Source organism: Aulonocara stuartgranti, assembly GCF_965226115.1.
Source record: "Aulonocara stuartgranti genome assembly, chromosome: 4".
Lineage (NCBI taxonomy): Eukaryota > Metazoa > Chordata > Actinopteri > Cichliformes > Cichlidae > Aulonocara > Aulonocara stuartgranti.
In genome coordinates, this window is record NC_138942.1 from 22931314 (window position 1) to 22953139 (window position 21826).

A 21826-nucleotide genomic window follows, 5' to 3' on the forward strand; every position below is an offset into this window, starting at 1 on the left:
GAATAAAACCCCACAAAGAGCACAATAAAGTTTTATTAACAACAATAATAATAACAATAATAATAATGCAACATTGTTTTGGAGATGTATATTAGAGGTAAACTGTACTATATTTTGAAGTAATGCACTAATTGAATCATGGTGACCTTAACAGTGATATGCAACACTGTCCTTAACAATCTGAAAGCAGACAAAGAAAGAAGAGCTTGAAACAAAAGTTCACCGTTTTCCATCTGAACCGAAAATACTGATGAAAGGCACAAGTTACAAAGTGCAGCTTCTTTAGCTTTATGTGACCATTAAGGTTTATGGTACTTAAAAACTATGTGAGCAAAACACTGGCCCCGAAACAACATCAGCACAAGGACTGTCCATGCTGTCCAGCACAAACTCAAGAGTGAGCAGCTGGAAATTTAAATAGGCGGCTTCATGTCCTCTTCCCAACTACTCGGGTATGACTGAAGTAGCGACTGCACTATAAGGTCCATACCGGCCAAATACATCTTTACCCACCACAGCCGCACACACCCTGTGACCAGGCTTATACTTTCTGACCAGCACACACATGGGCAAATTCAAGGCCTTCACCTCACCGAGGATATTCCAGTCTGGGAAAGCGCCACTGCCCTTAACCTTTTCCATAGTTAGGAAGATCCTGCAACAGGGACAAAGAACAGAAAAAAACAATATCATCAGTGAGTAACTTAAAGTCAAGATTACTAGTAAAGCCTAAGAACTCACTGACTGCTTCCATCAGGTGGTTACAAAAACTGGCAGCAGCGTCACAGTGAGATCCTCATGAGGACCTTTTGTTTTTCATATTGGTCGTAGGGCTGAGAAACTACACGCTCGACACACAGTGATGAGTTCAACACTGCTTCTTACGTGTAACTGTCCATGGGTGGAGCAGATGGGTCTTCCTCCAGCACTTTCCAGAGGATAGAGAGGCCGCTGGGGTTTCTGATGAGGGCCAGATTTACTTCAAGTTTCTGAGGGATGCTATACGAGGCCGCTTCCATGTTCAGGACGGAGGGGAAGGGTCTAGAAGGAAGAGGAGGTAACGAGAGTCCGTTCTGAGGAAGGAAGGAAACTTAAGTGAGTGGGTGTGATGTACCTCAAAGAGTGGAATGAACCAAATGTATTTTCAGCATGGGTGTATTACCTGCTCCGAGTCAGTGTGACTGGGACTCCTCGTGGCGACAGAAGAGACACATTCTGTTTTCACCTTTCGATGCTTCGGCTCTTCAAACTCTTCTTCACTGTTTTCTTTTTCTTGCTTAGCTGTGTACTCATGCTGGTTTTACACATGCCAAAATGGAAGATGTCAGTAATGATTTAAAAAAAAAATGAAAAGACATTTAAAAGAACTATTTTTTGCTTGCTCAAATAGCCTCCACACATTCATTTGTGGCAAAATAAATAAAAGAGCGCATAGTAAAGCATCCCACCTTAAGCTGAAAAGGCCGTTGAGGAGTCAGAACTGGAGGCAGCCGCTCCTCATTTGAATCAGTCGTGGCAGCTGTCATAATTTAATACAGATTATTTAAAATGTGAAGGAGGAGAAGGGAAGAAACAGGAGGAAGTAGGAAAAGGGGGATTTTTGTTATAAAAATTAAAAATGGTTGACTTTTCTTCATTACCTTCATGCGTCCTCTTTACTCCTCTTCTCGTGGTTTCCTGGGCAGAAAGAAAGCCACTAAATTAGAGGTGAAATTATTACGACAATAATAATAATAAATAATAATAATTATAATAACGAGTAAGTAAAGCTTATTTATATAGCATGTTACAAAAATCAAAGTGCTTTAAAATATAAAGTATTAATATTGACCTCAAATTAAAATTATGCAAAATTAAATTTATGTATTGTTGTTATTATCATCATCATCATCATCATCATCATCATTATTATTATTATTATTATTATTATTATTATTATTATTATTATTATTATTATTATTATTATTATTATAATACACTACCAGTCAAAAGTTTGGACACACCTTCTCATTGTACAGCTTTTATTTTTACTACTTTCTACATTGTAGATACAAACTAAAGACATTAAAATATATATATAGCAAGATATCTGGAATTATGTAGCAAAGAAAAATGGATAAATAATAAGTTTTATATTTTAGATTCCTTTGATTTGTTGTCAGCGCTGCAAACCCTTGGCCTTCTCTCAATGAGCTTCCTGATGTAGTCACCTAAAATGGTTTTCACTTGACAGGTGTGTCAGGGTTCATTTGTGGAATTTCTTGCCTTCTTAATGGGGTTGTGCAGAAGTCAGGTTGGTACACAGCTGACTATTTCACAACTGTTAAAATGTATATTAGGGCAAGAACCAATAGGCTAAGAAACGAGAAATGAGAGTTTGGGATCTGAAGCGGAGTTTGCACCCAGATTACTACGGTAGACGTACTGCTCCGACAATCCATCAAGTGGTGCAGCTTACCAAAGTTATACTAAAACAGTTTTTGACCAATTTTTGAGCGCTGTGTACCACATAAAATCGGTTCGAGGTCAATAAGCATAACCAGGAATTCATAAATAGGCACACTGTCGATGTTTGAGAAAATTATAGGATTTTAAGTGTGCCTTATAGTGCTGAAAATACCGTATATATTAAACACCTCTCAAAGGTCAGAAAGATAAAACCCCAACTATCTGACTGAAGAGCTCTCTTTAGAAAAAAAAAAGACCTCCAACAGATTCAGGATAAGGGAGGAGGCGGGTATCTGCTATCACCAGTTGGGAGGGAAAGAGATATATGCTGACAAAGATGCCAACATGCAGTCTACTTGAATTACATGCTCTGTGTCTCTATCAATGTCTCTCGTCTTGTCATGAAAGATACCGTCTACTTTCACTCTTTGACCCTTTGGATTCTCAAACTGCATCAACTCCTCAACTCAGAGACCAAAAACAAAGATGGACAAATGAACTCAAGACAGAAAACAGACAAAGATTCAGCTGGTAGGTGATTTATTATCTTATGGAACCAGCATTACTTTTGTGTGCTTCTGTAGTTCTCATAACTGGCATATACAATCACTGGCTACTTCATTGGACAACTGAGTAATCAGCCAAACCCATAGCAGCAACTTATTCCATTTAGACATGGTCAAGACAAACTGCTGATGTTCAAACTTGGCAAAAGGGATGCCAATAACCACTTTTTCCAACAAAAGGTATGCAGAAGAGCATCTCTAAATGCACAACAAGGTAAACCTTATAGCAGATGGGTTATAACATCAAAAGACCACAGGGGCTGCCACTCATATCAGCTAAGAACAGGAAAGTGAGCTTAAACCAATACTGGAAAATACAAAAATGGGAAAAATGTTGTTTGCTCTGTATCGTGGCTTCTGCTCCAACATTCAGACAGCAGGTTCAAAATGTGACGTAAATAACGTGAAAACATGAACCCATGGATCCTACCTTCTATCAATAGTTTGGGCTGGTGGTGACGCACTAGTGTGGGACACACTGGGCCACTTAGCACCCAGTGAGCATTGTTTAAATGACACAGCCTCTCTTACTATTCTTTCTTTGTTCATCCCTTTATAACCCCAGTATAACAATCTTCTGATGGCGGCCAAGATTCACCAAGATAACTCACCATGTCACCAACCTCAAACTAGTTTCTTAAACATCAAATCTCAATCCAGTAGAGCACCTTTGGGATGTGGTGGAACTGGAGATAGAAGTGCAACTGACTAATCTGCAGCAACTGTGTGACTCATCATGTCAATATGGACCAAAATCTCGGAGCAATCTTTCCAGCACCTTGTCATGAAGAATGAAGCCAAAGCGAGACCAATCCAGTACTAACAAGGTTTACCTAGTAAAGGGGTCATATGAGTGTACGTGCAGTTATGTAATATTGCTTATTTTTAAAGGCTCCTACCTCATACTCCAATGGGCTGTTAGGAGTTGGAGGACGCTGCTCCTCATTTAAATCTGCCATGGCAGCCATCAAAGCTTATGTGGATTATGTAAAATAACAAGTGACAGAAGGGATGGGAAATAGCAGGAAAAGGGATATAGTTTATTCATATGCTGATTCATATTATTACATTTCAAGGTATTATAACAGCTTATTGTATCTGCAGAGAAAGAACGTTAGCACAAGCAAAATAAGATACGCATTTTAGATTTGAGGTACACAAACATTTACATGTATGAAACCAAAATACTCTTGTTTTACAAAGTAAAGACATTTTATAAATGAGACATGACAATCTAAGAACTTCTTAGTAAAAATCATCTTAAAGGATCTGCATCATCGCCATGATAACAAAGACGCTAGCTGCCCAACTTGTGCCCAACTTATTAATCTATTTAAATATTTCCCTGAGACAGACTTAACTGGTTATTCTATCATTGGTGAAATAGAAGTATATCCCTTTCTTCTTTTGGGGTTCAAAATAAAAGCTTATAACTGGTAGCATTACCAGAATACATACAGAAATGAGTAAATCTCAATTTTCACATGTGCACATATACTACACAGGTCATGCCCATCCATACAAATGCAAAACTATATACCTTAACACATAAAAACTCCTGCATGTGAATAAACTTACCTTTACCGTCAGCACGCATCTTCTTAAGTGTCTGTCTTGTGATTTCCTGGATAGAAAGAACCAATAAGCTTTGAATATGAACCCCAATGCAGATGTTTTACTGTGAAATTTTACCCTGAGACCTTTCAAGAAGCTGCTGACCCCAACAAAATTTTAAATCAATAAGTGATTTTAAACTATTTTTAAAAAACTGACTAAATAAACAATGGCATATTTACCATCATCTGAAAGAGCCCTCCGTTCTTGGTTGCATCTATTGAGAAATAAAATGGCATTGAATAAATATTAATTTCAGCAAGAAATACTCAGTGATATTAATGTGCTTGGTAGGTTCTTACTCTGTGAAACAGCTTCCATGTCTCTTTCTTCTGAATTTGTTCTGCGGATTAAATGAAATTGTAACAAAACTGATAAAATAAATGTCAAAGAAGCTTGGAAAGAAAAGCGTCTGGACTTCTTTAAGTTGCTTGAAGACGTTTCACCTCTCATCCGAGAAGCTTCTTCAGTTCTAAGGTCAAATGGTGGAGAGTCCCAGATATAAACCTAGTGGGAGTATCCCCCCACAGAGGGACAAAAGGACCCCCTGATGATCCTCTAATCGCCTGAGCCAAGGTGTGAAACTGGGCATGGGTCCCAATCAGCCAGAGTTTCGGGTGTGTTCACATTTTGGACAGAGAGGACAGATGGTTCGAAAGAGGAGTGAAAGAAGCCATCTATGTCCACTGTGAGCGACCATCTTTGAACAGAGGCGGGGGTTTACGACACCAACTCTCTGCCATCTATAATCCAGTTTTGAGTTCCCTTCCCAGACGCCTTAACGCCCACTCACATCCTGGGCCATCTGACCTCAGGAATTCGCATGATAAGGTGGGGCCAGGTTTCACAATGAACACACCCGAAACTCTGGCTGATTGGGACCCACGCCCAGTTTCACACCTTGGCTCAGGCGATTAGAGGATCATCAGGGGGTCCTTTTGTCCCTCTGTGGGGGGTCACTCCCACTAGGTTTATATCTGGGACTCTCCACCATTTGACCTTAGAACTGAAGAAGCTTCTCGGATGAGAGGTGAAACGTCTTCAAGCAACTTAAAGAAGTCCAGACGCTTTTCTTTCCAAGCTCCTTTGACTACGATGACCTGGATGACTGAGAACCATCACAGACTGATAAAATAAATCACAACCATAAAGTCACATCAGGGTCTTCATTTTGATGGTATACTTAAACCCCTACACTGGACACTGATGTGTCACTCCAAGCCCTGCCTGGTCCTTTAATGTTACTATAGATGTATGATGTGTTTCTTTGTAATTATTGTTATTTAGCTGTTTCATGCATGAATTATGATAACCTCAGTCAGGATTTTTATTCATCTTTTCATGCCTAAGGATGAATGGGGGTCCTGATTGAGGTTGGCATAGTTCATGCATGACAGGGTTAATAAGTTCACATGACCACCTCATTCATTAAGTCCTGAAAAGAAGGAGGAAAAAGAAAACGAAAGAAAAAAAGAGGAAAAAGAAAAGAAAGAAAAGAGAAGAAAAAAGGAGAAAGTAAAAGAAAAAAAAAGAGAAGGGTCTTCATTTTTAAAGATTAATATATTAGAGCTGGTTCTACATACCTGACCAGAGTGGGCGCTGCATTCTGAAAGTTAAAATGGTAAAATTGATCATGTTGCGTTAGGATTTTTAAATTACTGCATGTACACAATGAATAGTGTTTCAATATTAAATTCCATAAAATTAAAAAATGTGATTAATTCTACTGTGCATTTTGTCTTTGTTACCTTTTTTTGCATCTTTGTCACATAGTCAATAGCAGCTTCTGCTCTTTTAGACAATATTTTAACTCGTGCCTGTGGGGGAAAAAAAAGTGTGTTAGGGTTTGTTTGGATTTTTTTTGTTTGTTTTTTCTTTTTTTATTTAAACACTACTTCGTCTTAGGCCCCAGTCACACAGGCCTAGAGACTGGCTGGAAACCACTGATTGCTATGAAATTAGAAAGAAAAAAAAAAGTGGAATCCCCAGTCTCAGTCATGCAGACCAGTTAGTAAAACTGGCATCACATTGTGGGAGGTTACTTGCTGTTGCTAGGTGAAACTAATTGCAAAGAGGTATATGGTTCGGCACCAAAAACCTCCGTGATTGCTTCGATGGCTTAGTTTGGATGCAAGACACTGACTTATTTACAGCGCCAACTACTCGCTAAGCAGTACCGAAACTGTAAGGAGTACTACAGCAACAGGAAATTAAGACAGCTTATCTTCAAAAGTTAGACTTTTTGAAAAGCATTGGTTTCAGAGATATTCAAAAATACAACTTTTACTTTAATGGCAGTGTTCACGCTTCTTCAAGTTTCACTCCTGCTCATTTTTTAGTTAGCAAGTGTTAGGAGACAGGCCGTCGTCTCACATTCAAACTACAGGCAACCATGGCAATCTGGTAGAGACCAGAGGAGGTTCTGTGGCACAGCACACTCTTTACAACCATTTTTACCAATTAACAGCAAGCAACCTGCCACAAACACTTGCTCAGTGATTGGGGAATAAACAATATTTTCCCCAAGTAACTGGAGTTGCAGACTCTCTAGACCTGCAAAAAAAAAAAAAAAGGTGCGCACACAAATTTAGCTTGATTCCCTCTAATCAAGAAATAAACTAAGAAACAATATAAGAAAGCAGAGCCTAAGTATAGATGCCCAAAAGTTTTAACGCTTGCTCTATAATTTAGGAACAAATGCACACAAAAAAAGAACATGACAGACCTAGAGACTGATTTTAAGATAGCTTGGTGACATTAAAACAGGGAAGCATGGAGAGAGACAAGAAGAAAGACTGGAAAAAAGAAAACCACAATGGGCGGCGATGAATATGTCCACACGTGAGATGGCATTAATTAAAAACTGGACAGATATGTAAACATATGCAGTACTGACCTCAAGTTTTTCAATGGACCTTTCAAAGTTCACTCCATGTTCAAGCTTTTGAATACTCTCTATTAAACCCTGGAGTTTAGTTTCAGTTGCACTGGGAACCTCCTGCTCCATCAGCTTTTGCACCTGTACGCAAAATCACATGTATACTGCTGTGTTCATTTTTCAAGTGAAAAAAATATATATTTTGTAGCTGTCTTGCACACACAGCATATTTATGATCAACAGATTTTCAAGGCTCCTTCAGGAAGGGGCTGTGAAGGTAATCTAAGAGCTATCACCTGAATGTCTTGGGGTAATTTACAAAAAGTCTTGTTTACATCATTGTTCAGGAGTAGAACATTTTCCCCTTAAGCGTTCCCATAATAGGGTGCCCAAATTTTTAGACATACCATAATTAACAGGAATCCACACAGGATCAATTAAAAATTATTGTTTGTTAATGAACAAAAAATAAAGTGTTTTGACTGTTTGTTTTTTAATGTTTTTTGGTTTTTTTTAAATTGTGTGCACACAACTGTATACAGATGTTTATCTAACAGAAACAAAGGGCAGAACTGCATGCAGTAGACTCAGATGTTAGTGCTATCCAGCAGATAAAATGGCATGTACAACCATGCACAAAAAAGCAACAGTCTGTTAGAGTGATTTTGTTAAAAGTTGTCATTGTTGTGCTTTAAATTTGTAAACCTGGGGTCCGTTCTTCGTACCTCGCTTACTACATCCAAGATCAAATGACACATCCAAGATCAAATCATCGCGCCAACTTTGAGCTCGCTATTCCGGTTCTCCGACCACACCTGTTGTTGACGATTAGTACAGCTGGATGAAGTAATGTGAGATCACTGGGTGTCGTAAAAGGGGCTACGCATCGATAGTAGAAACATTGATCGGCAACCCTTTGATTGGTCGGCGAAAATGTCGAAGGAGCGCGCTCGGTATTTTTCGGCAGCAGAGCAAGAACTCTTGATTGAGGGATTTCAGGAGTTTCAGAGTTTAATTAAAACGCAAGGGAACACTGCAAAGGCTGCAAAAGCAAGGAGAGAGGGCTGGCAGAAAGTTGCTGACAAATTAAACTCGGAAGTAATTTAATAATAATAATAATAATAATAATAATAATAATAATAATAATGGATTGGATTTATATAGCGCTTTTCAAGGCACCCAAAGCGCTTTACAATGCCACTATTCATTCACTCTCACATTCACACACTGGTGGAAGCAGCTACGGTTGTAGCCACAGCTGCCCTGCGGCAGACTGACAGAAGCGAGGCTGCCATATCGCGCCATCGGCCCCTCTGGCCAACACCAGTAGGCGGTAGGGTAAATTTATTATATTATATTACATTATATCATATTATATTATATTACATTATATCCTCTTTCACATTAGAGCCACGACAGGACCCACTAGAACATGGGAACAAGTAAAAGTGAAATATAAGAATATTCTACAGAATGGTAATATTTATCACTTATATTGCTTTTAGTCTCTTGAAAAGAGTCCCTGAAATAATCTGTTTGTTTGTTTATAACAGCAACCAAGAAAAGGGCAGAGCAAAAGAAGACAGGTGGTGGTCCTGCACCCCCTCGTCAACAAGTTGGTTAAGTAAATAATACCCTCACGGGAAAATCGATATCTCTCTATGAGCACACTGTCGCGCTGAGCTAAAGGATCCTGTCTGTCCCGCAATATACGCTGAATTCTGAAAACTCTCCTTATCAATCTTGCACCTTCCGCAATGGGTTGCTCGCGTATACGGACAGGACATGGCTGCGACAGACTTCCCAAATCCACCTTCGCTTTTATAGCCGTGGTCTCTCATCTTGATTACACGAAGTAATTTACTATTACTACTCTAAAATATGAATTACATCTGTAATAATCAAATACATGAAATAGAATGATTAATAGTACATTTCCCTTTTTTTTTTAGGAAATGACCTGTATGTATCTGTATGAAATCAATAAAAGAATCAAATACTGCATTATCTTTAGTTACATTGATAATATTTATTTATGGTAAAACGGTGGTAAAATATCGCTGTTGCTTTCGTATACATGAAGCGGACATACCTGAGTGGCCGCGATCTAATCTTGTTTGCATAAAGTAAACCTGCTCCCGAGCAGGTTTACGCTTACGGATCTGTTGCTATGACAGCAAGTCCCGGATGAGCTTCGGAGAACCGAATGATCCAAGATCACGCGAAATCGTCAACAATCAAATCCAGCTAACTTACTTAGCGAGGTACGAAGAACGGACCCCTTGTCTTGAACTGCATGATTAGATATTTTTCTGTTAAGCCTTAAATGTAGGAATTTGGGGCAAGCTTTTTAGCTATAGTTTCCAACTGCAGGCACACTTGCATATAAGGTTCTGGTTTCCTTATCTGGTAAGGAATGTTCACTTCCTGCCCTTTGTGGGCTCACCTATGCTTGTATATGGTGGACCATTAACGGGGTTAAGTCAGATATGGGGTGACGGGAGATGCCCCTTTTATGACTTGAGATGTTGTTAAACGGTTGTAACCAGGAAGTCACGTATACAAACACACATACACACGCACTCACATGCTCGCACATGTATGCACACACACACAGTGCCTTAGCTTTTATGACACACCATATGGGTTTTACAATGGGGTGTTTGTGCTTTCACTGAAAAAAAAAAAAAAAAAAAAAGGCTGTAAGGGAAGGCTGGAGTTTGAAGTTGGCTGGGATCAGGTGAGGAGCTTGGAGCTCCAAGATCCTGATCGGACTTCACTTGCAACTAAAAACCGATTGAGCTCTGACTGTCTTGCTTTTGTTCACAGTGATAAGTCTCTGAGCTAGCAAGGCCTGCGAGTGCAGAACTAACACAGTCACACAAACTCAAACGTTGTTTCTTACCTCTGACTGGGAGAAGTCCATCTTCATGTTATCGGCTCCAGCAGAAGCTAGAGTCAGGGGTCGCCGCTTCATTCTTCATCCAGACGCACAAACAGAACATTAGTTAGTGACGTGTGTAACTCTGCATCAAGTAGCAAGAGTGTAACTCATAGGTTGTGCCTTGCAGAGAAAGATTGAAAGGTGCTTGCATTAAAACAGTTTAAAATGTTGCCCATACCTTGCAACATTTAACATATTACATGTATATTACCCATTAGCCTTTTCCAATCATGATTATCATACAATGAAAACAAGACATTAAGTTCAAGAATGAAAAGTATCTGAATATTGCCCTCTGCTCCTAAAATCCCTTTACTGCCTGAAGAAAAGGTTCATAGCGGAGGTGTCAAACATAGAGCCTGTGGGCCAAAAGCAGCCCACCAAATCACTGGATAGCTTTGGAAAATGTTTACATTTCAAAGAAGGAGGGGTGTATAACTGTATTTTGATCAATTTTAAAGGTTTTCTTACTCCCTTGTTAGTATTAGCCTCTTATTTCTTTATTTTTTACAGTGTGAGCTTAAAGAGCCCTGATGCAGGTTTCTTCTGTTCATTAGTGCTGCAATGATTCGTTGACATAATCAATGATGTTGACTATAAAACGTTTTTTGACATATAATTTTATTGTCAGCACGTCTTAATACTAATACATAAAAGTGTTTTTGTAAGTGCAGTATACTACAGGAAACTATTGGGACAGTATCATCGACATCGTCTGCAAAGACTACACTTAATGCTAACGAAAAAGAACGCTGCACAAACGGCGAAATGGCAGAAAATGGAAACTAAGAATTGTTAAAAATCTGAAAGCATTTCACAGAAAACAAAAACAAAGAAAAAACAAAGTTAAATGCAGACTGCTTTCCATCTTTGACAGCAACACTGCAGTGCACGAGCATTTGATATGCCGGCACCCTGGAGCTGTGACATCAACTCTGATTGGGTCAGTTTTCAGGGGTTACGGTTTTTTATCTAATGAGTGAAATGAGACAGTAAAACATTAAACAGGAGTAGCTACACTGTCTCCTAGGTCGTTTTCTCACATTAATATTATCGTCTATTGTGAATAGTACACCTCTTCCACCTAATGTTAGGTTGTTAATCTGTGAGTTGGGCCATATCAGTAATTAATCATAAATGTAATCAGTTAAACAGTGTAATTGGCATTGAACACTACACTATCTGAGAAACTATCATAGACAACCAAATTTGTAAGTAGTAGCAGCTCTAGTATTGAGCACAAGCGTATAGATGAGTTTGTCCTGTACAGAGGCTCTTGCACCTGTCAAATGGCTGAAGACTAGGGATGGGTACCGGTATCGGTTCTGACATAAACGGTAGTAACCAGATCGAAAAGCAGTGCACATTTCGGTGCTTTATTTCGGTGCTTTTTTTTCCCTGAGATGTCACACACTTTGAATTCTAGCCAATCATTTTACCTTTGCAAGTGTAGCAGGCGGGCCCAGGTACGTACGTTCTTTTAGAGCAGAGCTACAGATTAAAAATGCCCAAAGCGAAGCGGTCAAAAGTCTGGCTGCACTTCACAACAAAAGATGCAAACTCAGCAGCCTCCAACAAGTGATTTAAGGTGATACTGTGATACTGTGCAAAGGAGGTAACACCTCGAATCTGATGAAACACCTGGCGACGCATAGCGGGAGGTTTTTTTAAGCCGAGAAATGCAGCGTATTTTGCTGCAAGAGCTCACACCGAGCACATCTACTGCGGGTGTGGTGCCTGTTATCGGTCCCAGAGTTAGCAACATGAACCCAAAGAGGAGAGTCCTGGCCCCCAGCCCTGCCAGTGTAGCAGAAATGATGACGGATGATGATGGCAGCAACAGCCGTTCTTCTCTGAGTGAGTGGCTTAATGTTGTTCGTGTGTAATTTACGTTGAGTACGCTAACCACGTTATTAAATTAATGCATGTAAGGTGAACTAGCAAACACCGTCGCAGTTACATGCGGCTGTCTTCTTGTTTGATGGCAGATACTCCCTTCACCCTGGCCAAAAAGGCCAAAATGACCAAAGAAAAAGAGGGAAACAGTTAAACATGAGGTTTTTGGATAAAGTTTGTGGGGGTTTTTTTTCCATTGTTTAAGCACTGCTTCCAGCCAAGAGTGATACCATATATGCCCCATAGCTGCAGAAAAGGCTAACATTGTTATATTTTTACAAAAAACAGCTGAACATGAGAGGTTTTTGGACAAAGTGTGTGTTCTCCATTCTTTAAGCACCGGTTCGAGCACCGTTTAAGCACCGGCACCGTTTCAAAAGTACCGGTTTGGTACTGGTATCGGATAAAACCTAAACCATACCCATCCCTACTGAAGACATGACAGAGAGCATCATCTCAAAGATTAGAGCAAGCGTCACTCCAGAGCACTTTTTTTTAAATTAAATACTAGTAGCACTTTAATATGTATTACCTGACATTTGATATTGAGTAATCCTTTAATATTTTTTGGGAACGCAGGCATCTGTTTAAAGAAAATGGATTTAATTTTAACAAGTCAGGGGTGAAACTGTTCACCTCCAACTTGTTTTATTCCATACGTCATTCATCTGTGCTTGGTGCCAAGGATGAGATAAACGAGGAGTTATCTCATAAAGAGGAACAAACAGTACTCCAAGAACAGACAAAGCCCAGCAGAAACCTTGAGGAGCAGCTCCATCTGCCCCCACCCGGGAAGAGCCTCAGAAAGGAGAGACATCTGAGGCAAGAAGAGGGGTCCCTATTTGCCTCCAACTCTCTCAACAACACCAACGACCAGGACCAGGACCAGGGACCACGATCTTCCCCAGTCCTCCAAACCCCTGACAGGCCATCACCCCCATCACCCTCCTCCCCCTCCCTTTCTCCCTCCTCCCCACACCTGAAATTCACTGAGGAGATGATGGAGCAGGTCAATGCTGGGCTCAGATCTACCCCCCGGCCCAATCCCTTTTTGTCCCCCATAAACCCCCCACCAGAGCAGCCAAAGGTTCGCCACCGAGCCCCACCCTCAACAGATCGATCGAAGTCACATTGCCCAGCCTCGCCCCCCTTAGTTCCTCCTTACCACCTTCATGCTTTGTCTCCGCAGTCTGATGTGTGATGTGTGGAGGGTCCGAGCTGCGAGGATTATGGCAGTGGTGACTTTTTCCAGGAGAAGCTGGGACCCTGTTTACTAGAAGGTTTTAAAATCTCTGTACTTTCAGGTGACAGAAGGAGACATGTGGCCTGGTCAAAACACAGAGAGCTGCACTCTAAAAGATCTTTAAACATAGTAAACATACCTTGTGTGCCACAGACTGCTCCCAAACACGAGGGGACAAGTAATGCCTCTAAAACACTTAAGTTGGCTTTATTAAACGTTAGATCTTTAGCTGGGAAAACATTTTTAATTAATGATTTAATCACTGAGCACAGCCTTGATTTTATGTTTTTAACTGAAACTTGGTTGGACCAAAGTAACAGTGGAGCTGTTCTCATCGAGACGACCCCTCCTAACTACAGTTTTATCAGTGAGGCCAGGGTGAGCAGGAGAGGAGGAGGGGTTGCTGTCTTATTTAATGAATCATTTCAATGTAAGCAGCTATCTCCTGGAAGTTTTCAGTCTTTTGAATATGTGGCTTTACAGCTGAAGGCCCCATCCAAAATTGTGTTTCTTAATGTTTACAGGCCTCCCAAATACTGCACAGACTTTTTTAATGACCTCAGTGAACTGCTGGCTGTGATCTGTGTTGATTTCGACTGTGTAATTATTGTTGGGGATATTAACATCCATGTGAACAACCCTCAGGACAAAGGGACTAAAGACCAGAGTAACACTCTGGGCAACTTTGGGCTGACTCAGCATGTAACAGAGGCCACACATGATAGAGGACACACTCTTGACCTACTGATCTCCAAGAGCCTGAGCATTTCAAACATTACTGTGTCTGATGTGGGCCTGTCTGATCATTACTGTGTTTTCTTTGAAAGTAAAATCTCAGCCCACACAAATATATCAACAGCAGTGATCACAAAACGGTGTATAACTGAAGACAGTAGTGAGATCTTTAACCAGGTCTTCCCATTAACACCTGGGCCCTATTTCAGGAAGCCGGTTTAGAAAACTCAGAGTGGAAAAACGATACTCAGGTTTGAGTAACCCCGAACTGTCCAACTCGGAATATTCGGTTTCAGAAAGGCTGATAACAATTAGTTCAATCAACGCGGAGTTGCTTTAACCCCAAATTAAGCGCGCGCATGAGGATACATAAAGCCCTGATTAGTGGAGCACAGATTAAGCGAGTCACCATGGAGACGAAGGGAAAGAAGGCGCGGTCAATGCATTTTACAGCGCTTGAGGCCGAAATTCTGATGGCAGCATATGCCGATAACATGCAAATTTTGCAGAAAAAAAAGTAACACAGCCTCAGCTGCAAAAGAAAGGGAGCATGCATGGCAAAACATAGCCGACAGAGTCAATGCGTGAGTGTTAATTTAAACATTGATCTAGGGATTTCCACCCATTTAACACGTTATTTTATTATTTTTTATTTTTTATTTCATACATTTGATTTTGTGATGTGATGTGAGCGCAGGTGCAACCCAACAGGCCCCAAACGTTCCTGGCAGCAAGTAAAAATGAAATATAAAAATATAGTCCAAACAGGTAAGGTGTAATTGTATTATGAGCCATAGTGCTTGGTCTGTTTGTCCGATGTAAATCAATTGCAGTTAGAGGCTACATTAATTACCTCTCTGTAAGCACTTATTGAAATTATCTGAGCACATTACAAGTACATATTTGCTTACTCTGTATGCTCAAATGTGACCCATTATGGCCACTAGAAAAAAAGCGGAGGCCCGAAAAACAGGTGGGGGTCCTCCACCACCACCACTCACAGAGCCTGGCCACTTGGCTTCCACATTTGTGATAATGTTGGCAGCATCACATATGATCTTCACAGTGCAGAGAACGCAAATTAGCATCCATTACTAATAATGAAATAATTTGTTAGTTTGAAATGCTACAGGGAACTATGTACCTGTACATTAATGCTGTGGAAAGACTTCCTGTTCACATAGTCTCCTTCATTTACTGAAGGAGCAATGATTGGAATGTGAGTGCCATCTATACAGCCAATCACGCCTGGGAACCGTGAAAATAAATGTAAAATTTAAGTAGTAGTTCAAATATCACCACATCATGAATTAAGTTTTGTTCATCCTGATACCTGCAATTTTGTGGAATCCCTCTTTGATGAATCTTGTGGGTCTATGACCGGGGAACACCACAAACGAGTACAGGAGACGTTTCAGTGCAACTGTAACATTCCTGACTGCCCGACAGACGGTAGCCTTGGAAACGTGCTCAGCGTCACCAATATTATACAGAAAGCTCCCGTTTGCAAAAAACCGAAGTGCGATACAAATAATATGTACAGAACTGAGAGGATGTCCACGATGTGTCACATGAGCAATATTAGGCCTGAGGATGTTATTCAAATAAATTGTAGATTGTGCTGAAAAACAGTAACGTTCACACAGGAAATCATCAGGAAATGATAAAATGTCCGAACGCGCTCTAATCACTCTCTCCCGGCGGAGAGCTCTGCGGAGAATTTGGGCTTCAACATCTACTGGCTCTTCAAGGAAGGGACACGCCATGTCTGACACTTCCTACAGTCAGGTTTCCGACAAAGAGGCGGAGAACGTCAGGGTTAGTTGAAGTAAACCTGCTAGGGGGCAGGTTAGCTTCACGGAGTGTGTCGTCATAGTAACTCACTCAGAATTAATCTAAACTCGCTTTGTGAAACCGAAAACCCAGAGTTTTCGTTAACTAAGGGTATACTTACTCAGAGTTTGCACTAAACCGGCTTCCTGAAATAGGGCCCTGACCTGTCCAGAGGTTCAGTCAATGAGCTCGTCAATAGCTTCAATTTAAAAATGTTAAATGTAATGGATACAATTGCTCCCATTAAGGTGAAGGTTATCTCTGGAAGGAAAAAGTCTCCATGGAGAAACTCCACACTAGTGAAAAATGAAAAAAGAGAGTGTAGGAAAGCTGAGCGCAGAGGGAGAAAAACAAACCTCCAGGTTCACTATGACATCTATAAAGAGAAACTTCACAATTATAATTTACAACTGAGGAGTGCAAGAAGGTCCTACTTCTCTGACATCATCACTAAAAACAGCCATAATGCTCGGGTCTTATTTTCTACAGTTGACAGGCTAACAAACCCTCCTGTGCCAGTGGCAGCTGAACTTCATTCAACCATGGCCTGCAATGACTTTGCCAAATTCTTCACAGACAAAATCCAAAAGATTAGACAAGCAATTGGTACATCAACAGCAGATCCAGACTATGTACTGTGTCCACCGAAAAACTGTTTAAACACCATGAAACAGTTTGACCCTATTAACAGCAAAGACCTGGAGGACATCTTAGGTCAACTGAACTCCTCCTCCTGCTGTTTAGATGTCCTGCCAACAAGTTTTTTCAAAAAGGTCTCAAAGACTTTAGAGTCAGACCTATTACAGATTGTCAACTTTTCTTTAATATCAGGTGTGTTTCCGGAACCACTAAAAACTGCTGTAATCAAACCTATACTGAAAAAGGACAATCTTGACAAGACACAAATGAACAACTACAGGCCGATCTCAAATCTCCCATTTTTAAGTAAGATCATTGAAAAAGCAGTTTCTCAACAGCTCAGTTACTTCTTAAAACAGAATAACTGCTATGATGCCTTCCAGTCAGGTTTTAGACAGAACCACAGCACTGAAACCGCTCTGACCAAAGTGTTTAATGACATATGTCTGAATACAGACAGTGGAAAAATGTCAGTCCTAGTTTTACTGGATCTCAGTGCAGCATTTGATACAGTTGACCACAACATATTACTCAAACGACTGGAGAACTGGGCAGGTCTTTCAGGAACTGTACTGAACTGGTTCAAAACATACTTAGAAAACAGGAAATACTTTGTATCAATAGGTAACTTCACATCTGAGCAGACAAGTATCACATGTGGAGTTCCCCAAGGTTCAATCTTGGGACCCCCTCTGTTTAACATTTACATGCTCCCACTTGCACAGATTATAAAGAACAACAAAATAAACTACCACAGCTATGCAGATGACACACAAATATATACCACAATGTCACCAGGAGACCGAGGCCCTGTACAGGCTCTTGGTAAATGCATTGAGGAAATTAATGACTGGTTGTGCCACAATTTTCTCCAGCTAAACAAAAACAAAACTGAGGTAATAGTCTTTGGCGCCAAAGAAAAACGATTACAGGTCACCAGAGAACTTCAATCTATACACCTAAAAACCACAAACCAGGCGAGAAATTTGGGTGTAGTGATGGATGCAGACCTAAACTTAGAAAAACACATTAAGACAATAACAAAATCAGCTTACTATCACCTCAAAAATATATCAAGAATAAAAGATCTGATGTCTCAACAGGACCTGGAAAAACTAGTCCATGCATTCATCTTTAGTAGGCTTGATTACTGTAACAGCATCTTTACAGGTCTACCTAAAAAAAATCAGTCAAACAACTACAGCTCATTCAGAACTCTGCTGCTCGAGTCCTCACTAAGACCAAAAAAGTGGACCACATCAGTCCAGGTCTGAGGTCTTTACACTGGCTGCCTGTCCGTCAGAGGATAGACTTTAAAGTCCTGATGCTGGTCTATAAAGCTCTGAATGGCTTAGGACCAAAATACATCAGTGACCTCCTGACCCAGTATGAACCTTCCAGATCCCTCAGGTCATCTGGATCCGGTCTTTTATCAGTTCCCAGAGTCAGAACCAGACACGGAGAAGCGGCATTCAGCTTTTATGCTCCTTATATCTGGAACAAACTCCCAGAAAGCCTCAGATCAGCTGAAACACTCAGTTTATTTAAATCCAGGTTGAAGACTCACCTGTTCTCAGCTGCATTTGAATAAAGCACCAAATCCACACTTTTAAGCTTAAATTTCAAAACTAACATTTTAACTACTGATTTTATCTATTGTTCTGATTTTATCTGTTTTGATTTTATATACTGTTTTGTTTGTTTGTTTGTTAATTAGTTAGTTAGTTTGTTTGCTTGTTTTAATCAATTTTAAATCATGCTTTTTATTTGTTTTTGTTTCTAATGTCTGTGTAAAGCACTTTGAATCACCCTGTTGTTGAATTGTGCTATACAAATAAACTCGCCTTGCCTTGCCTATAGATTCATTTGATTATTTTTCAATTCATATGTTTCCTAGATCATTATTTTAATTTGCTCTGGGATGAGACGGAGTGATAATCACAAGAGGGCAGACTTGAGCACGTGAGGTATGGAGGCTAGAACACATTAGATAAGAGTTACTGAAATAATCGTTGACTAATCAAAGAGAAATTGGCAGATTAGTTGACTACCAAAGTAATATTTAGTTGTAGCCCTACTATTTATTACACCAACATTTGTTTAATGTGACAGACCTACACTCCTGTAAATTAAAAGGTCTCCGGGGTTAAATATGCAGCTTCTCTACACTCACAGAAAGGGGAATTATGAGGAGGTGTGCATTTTGCCAGGTTCACTACTAGCAAGCTTGGGCTAAATGTTTGACATCTATGATTAACAGGAAGGCAGTCCACCAATCAAAGCGCATTCAGGGATCTGAATCTTTTTGCATCAATACACTGGTGGCAAAACAAGCGGCAGGACAAGCAGTAGCTACACAAACAAGCCACAATTATTCCCAAAGCCATACTACTGCTGCTGAGGTTAACTCACTCATCAAGAAGCCACAGGAGCGCTTTTCAAATGCCAATCCAGCGTTCACTCAAGCACACTTCCTTGTCGTGCCTGTCGCCTATCGACTTGTGCAAAAAAAAAAAGAAAAAAAGCTTGCATTTCTTTAGTCTGGTGGAAGTTTGATCCTGTGGTGCTGACATGTTTTACTAAACCTACAGTGTCAAGAACGATTAGACAGCTATAATCAGTGTTGCCAACTTAGCGACTTTGTCGCTATATTTAGCGACTTTTTTTTTTAAAAAAAGCGACTAGCGACAAATCTGGCGACTTTTTCTGGTGTGAAGGGAGACTTATTTATGACGACTTTTTGACGAGAAAGCGGGTATCGTCTTTACTCTCAACAAGCAGCGGTGCTGCCGTGGGCACCTCACCCGTGCCAAAGCGTTCACGGGCGGAGGATAGTCCTCCCCCAGCTGCTATCAGGGCAGGAGACGTTCACACCTGTGCGTCCAAACTGCAAATGAATCGCGCATGAGCGAAGCCGCTGCTCCCGCACTGATTGTAACGCAGTCAGTTCTTCCTTTACTGATATGCTGTTTTGTGGATCACAAGGTTTAAAACTACTTATAAACACACACACAAATTAATTCCACCAGAGTGCCAATCTCGGGTCACTTTTGCCAGTCCAGGCCCGGATAAAGGAGCAGGGTTGGAATTGAATCTAGCGACTTTTAGGACAATAAAAGACAATAGCGATTTTCCTTACTGAGGAGTTGGCAACACTGGCTATAATGTGCCAGTAACAACCGCCTATGCAGCTTTTGGGGGGGGGGGGGGGGGGGGTTCACTCCTATTATGCTGCAAAATGTATTTAGAGTATTGGTTCTAGTTTCCCCAGTAAACCCGCTGAGTATGCAGTAATACAGCGCTGAGCTCGGTTAGAGCTGCCTGTGCTTGTCTCATGATACAGGAAGCTGCTCGTGTCTGTGAGGGCTCCGTTATTACTACTAATAATAATAATTACGAGCCATAATGTCATTTTCTTTGCACACAATGCTAACTTTTTTCACTCTTACGTAATGTTGGATAATTTAATGATGCTTTAAAAAGCAAACAAAAAAACACAGAACAATGAAACTGTTAAAAATGGATTAAACCCCTCGCTAACGTTTAGCTATTTGAAACCACTGGAAACCAGTCTACTGGTTAACCATTAAAAAGCAACAGACTCGCTGTTTATAGACAGAAAGGGCCGCTATCATATCATGCCGTAGTTTCAAAACAGAGAGTTAAAAAATAAATGAGCGTTTATAGCTGCAGTACCTGAAATTGTGCTTGATTTCTTCTTAGCGTTCTTCGTCTTCTTCGTGTTCCTCTTATTGGTGGTTTGGAAAAACCGATTAGCGCCACCCACAGGATTAAACAGTACTGCAAATCAAGTGTAAACAAGCAATGAGTCTAGAAAATTATTCTTATCAACGTGTATGGATACAATAACAGGTCTCTAAATAGAAACATGATGTTAAACTTTAGTAAATTAATTTCAAATTGCAGTAATACATATGGTTCTACCCAGGTAATAACTGGAGGCGATTTTAACCTGGCACTTAACTCATGGCTTGACAGGCAACCACAGAGAGGGAAAGAACCAGAACACGATAGCATTATTTGTGATTTTTGTACAACAACTAATATGATGGATTATTGGAGGATGACAAACCCAAATACGAAGAAATACACTTGATTTAGTCCAACAAATAAGAACGTATGTTCAAGACTAGATTATTGGCTTGTCTCCCAAACAGTATCATCATATGTTACTAAATGTGAAACCCAAACAACTCCACTTACTGATCATTGTCTGATAAGTCTCTCATCATCTCTACGTAAATAACAAAGATCTGCGAACTTATGGAAATTTAACAATAGTTTATTACAAAACAAAGATTTCTGTACACAAGTTAAAAAAAATTCAATTAGAAATTAACAATTTGATGATGACTAATGTCAGTAAATGGGAATGGTTTAAATATAGTGTCAAACAACTAGCTATAGAAACGGGAAAGAAAGTGTCTGCCACACGCATATGTGAACAGAAAAATCTAATCGAACAAATACATTTATTATGTGGTAAGCCTTGTATGACTGCAGAAGAGTCAGAATGCTTACAATCTTTACAAAGTCAACTAGATGAGGTGTACTTGATTAAGGCTAAAGGAGCACATGTAAGGTCTAAAGCCAAGTGGATTGAACATGGGGAAAAAAAATCATCTTATTTCTATAGTCTTGAGAAGCGCAGAGAAACAAAGAAAAAAATAACTAAATTGAGTGAGGATGGCACTATGATAGAGGAACCAAACTAAATTAGTGAGGAAATTAACATATTCTATAGTAATCTGTATAAACCAAGAACCGAAAAAGAGAATGCAGACATCTTTTTTTGATATGATTAAAGACCAGGTAAAAAAAATTGGAAGAGGAAGATAAAATATGGTTAGAAGAAGATTTGAATATATCTGAATTAGAAACAGCTCTAAAACAAATGAAAAATGGAAAATCGCCTGGAATTGACGGCCTAACGATTGAATTCTATAAAACCTTTTGGCAAGACATTAAAGATTTGTTATTTAATGCCTTTTTGGATTGTTTAAAAAATG

At 40.0% G+C, this 21826-nt stretch overlaps 1 protein-coding gene across 1 annotated transcript; it reads right to left on the reverse strand.

The window, feature by feature from the left end:
• Nucleotides 1-13: 13 nt before the first annotated feature.
• atf7ip2 (activating transcription factor 7 interacting protein 2) lies at nucleotides 14-20597 on the reverse strand. Its single transcript, XM_082531637.1, has 14 exons — nucleotides 20493-20597; nucleotides 10412-10484; nucleotides 7525-7647; nucleotides 6377-6445; nucleotides 6212-6234; nucleotides 4931-4971; nucleotides 4811-4845; nucleotides 4593-4638; nucleotides 3914-3987; nucleotides 1641-1677; nucleotides 1449-1519; nucleotides 1163-1294; nucleotides 886-1073; nucleotides 14-655 (listed from the first exon to the last, which is right to left on the reverse strand). The coding sequence occupies exons 2-14, from the start codon at nucleotides 10481-10483 to the stop codon at nucleotides 445-447; spliced, it is 1122 nt and encodes a 373-aa protein (XP_082387763.1). The 5' UTR covers nucleotide 10484; nucleotides 20493-20597; the 3' UTR covers nucleotides 14-444.
• Nucleotides 20598-21826: the final 1229 nt, after the last annotated feature.

Bases quoted from the DNA above. Each gene is read 5' to 3' on its own strand.
- atf7ip2 (XM_082531637.1), bottom strand. From the start codon at position 10,483: ATGAAGCGGCGACCCCTGACTCTAGCTTCTGCTGGAGCCGATAACATG. The intron at 1,520-1,640 runs GTAATGAAGAAA...AAATTATGACAG, and splicing joins AGTAAAGAGGACGCATGAAG to CTGCCACGACTGATTCAAAT. The intron at 1,295-1,448 runs GTGGGATGCTTT...GTGTAAAACCAG, and splicing joins AACGGCCTTTTCAGCTTAAG to CATGAGTACACAGCTAAGCA.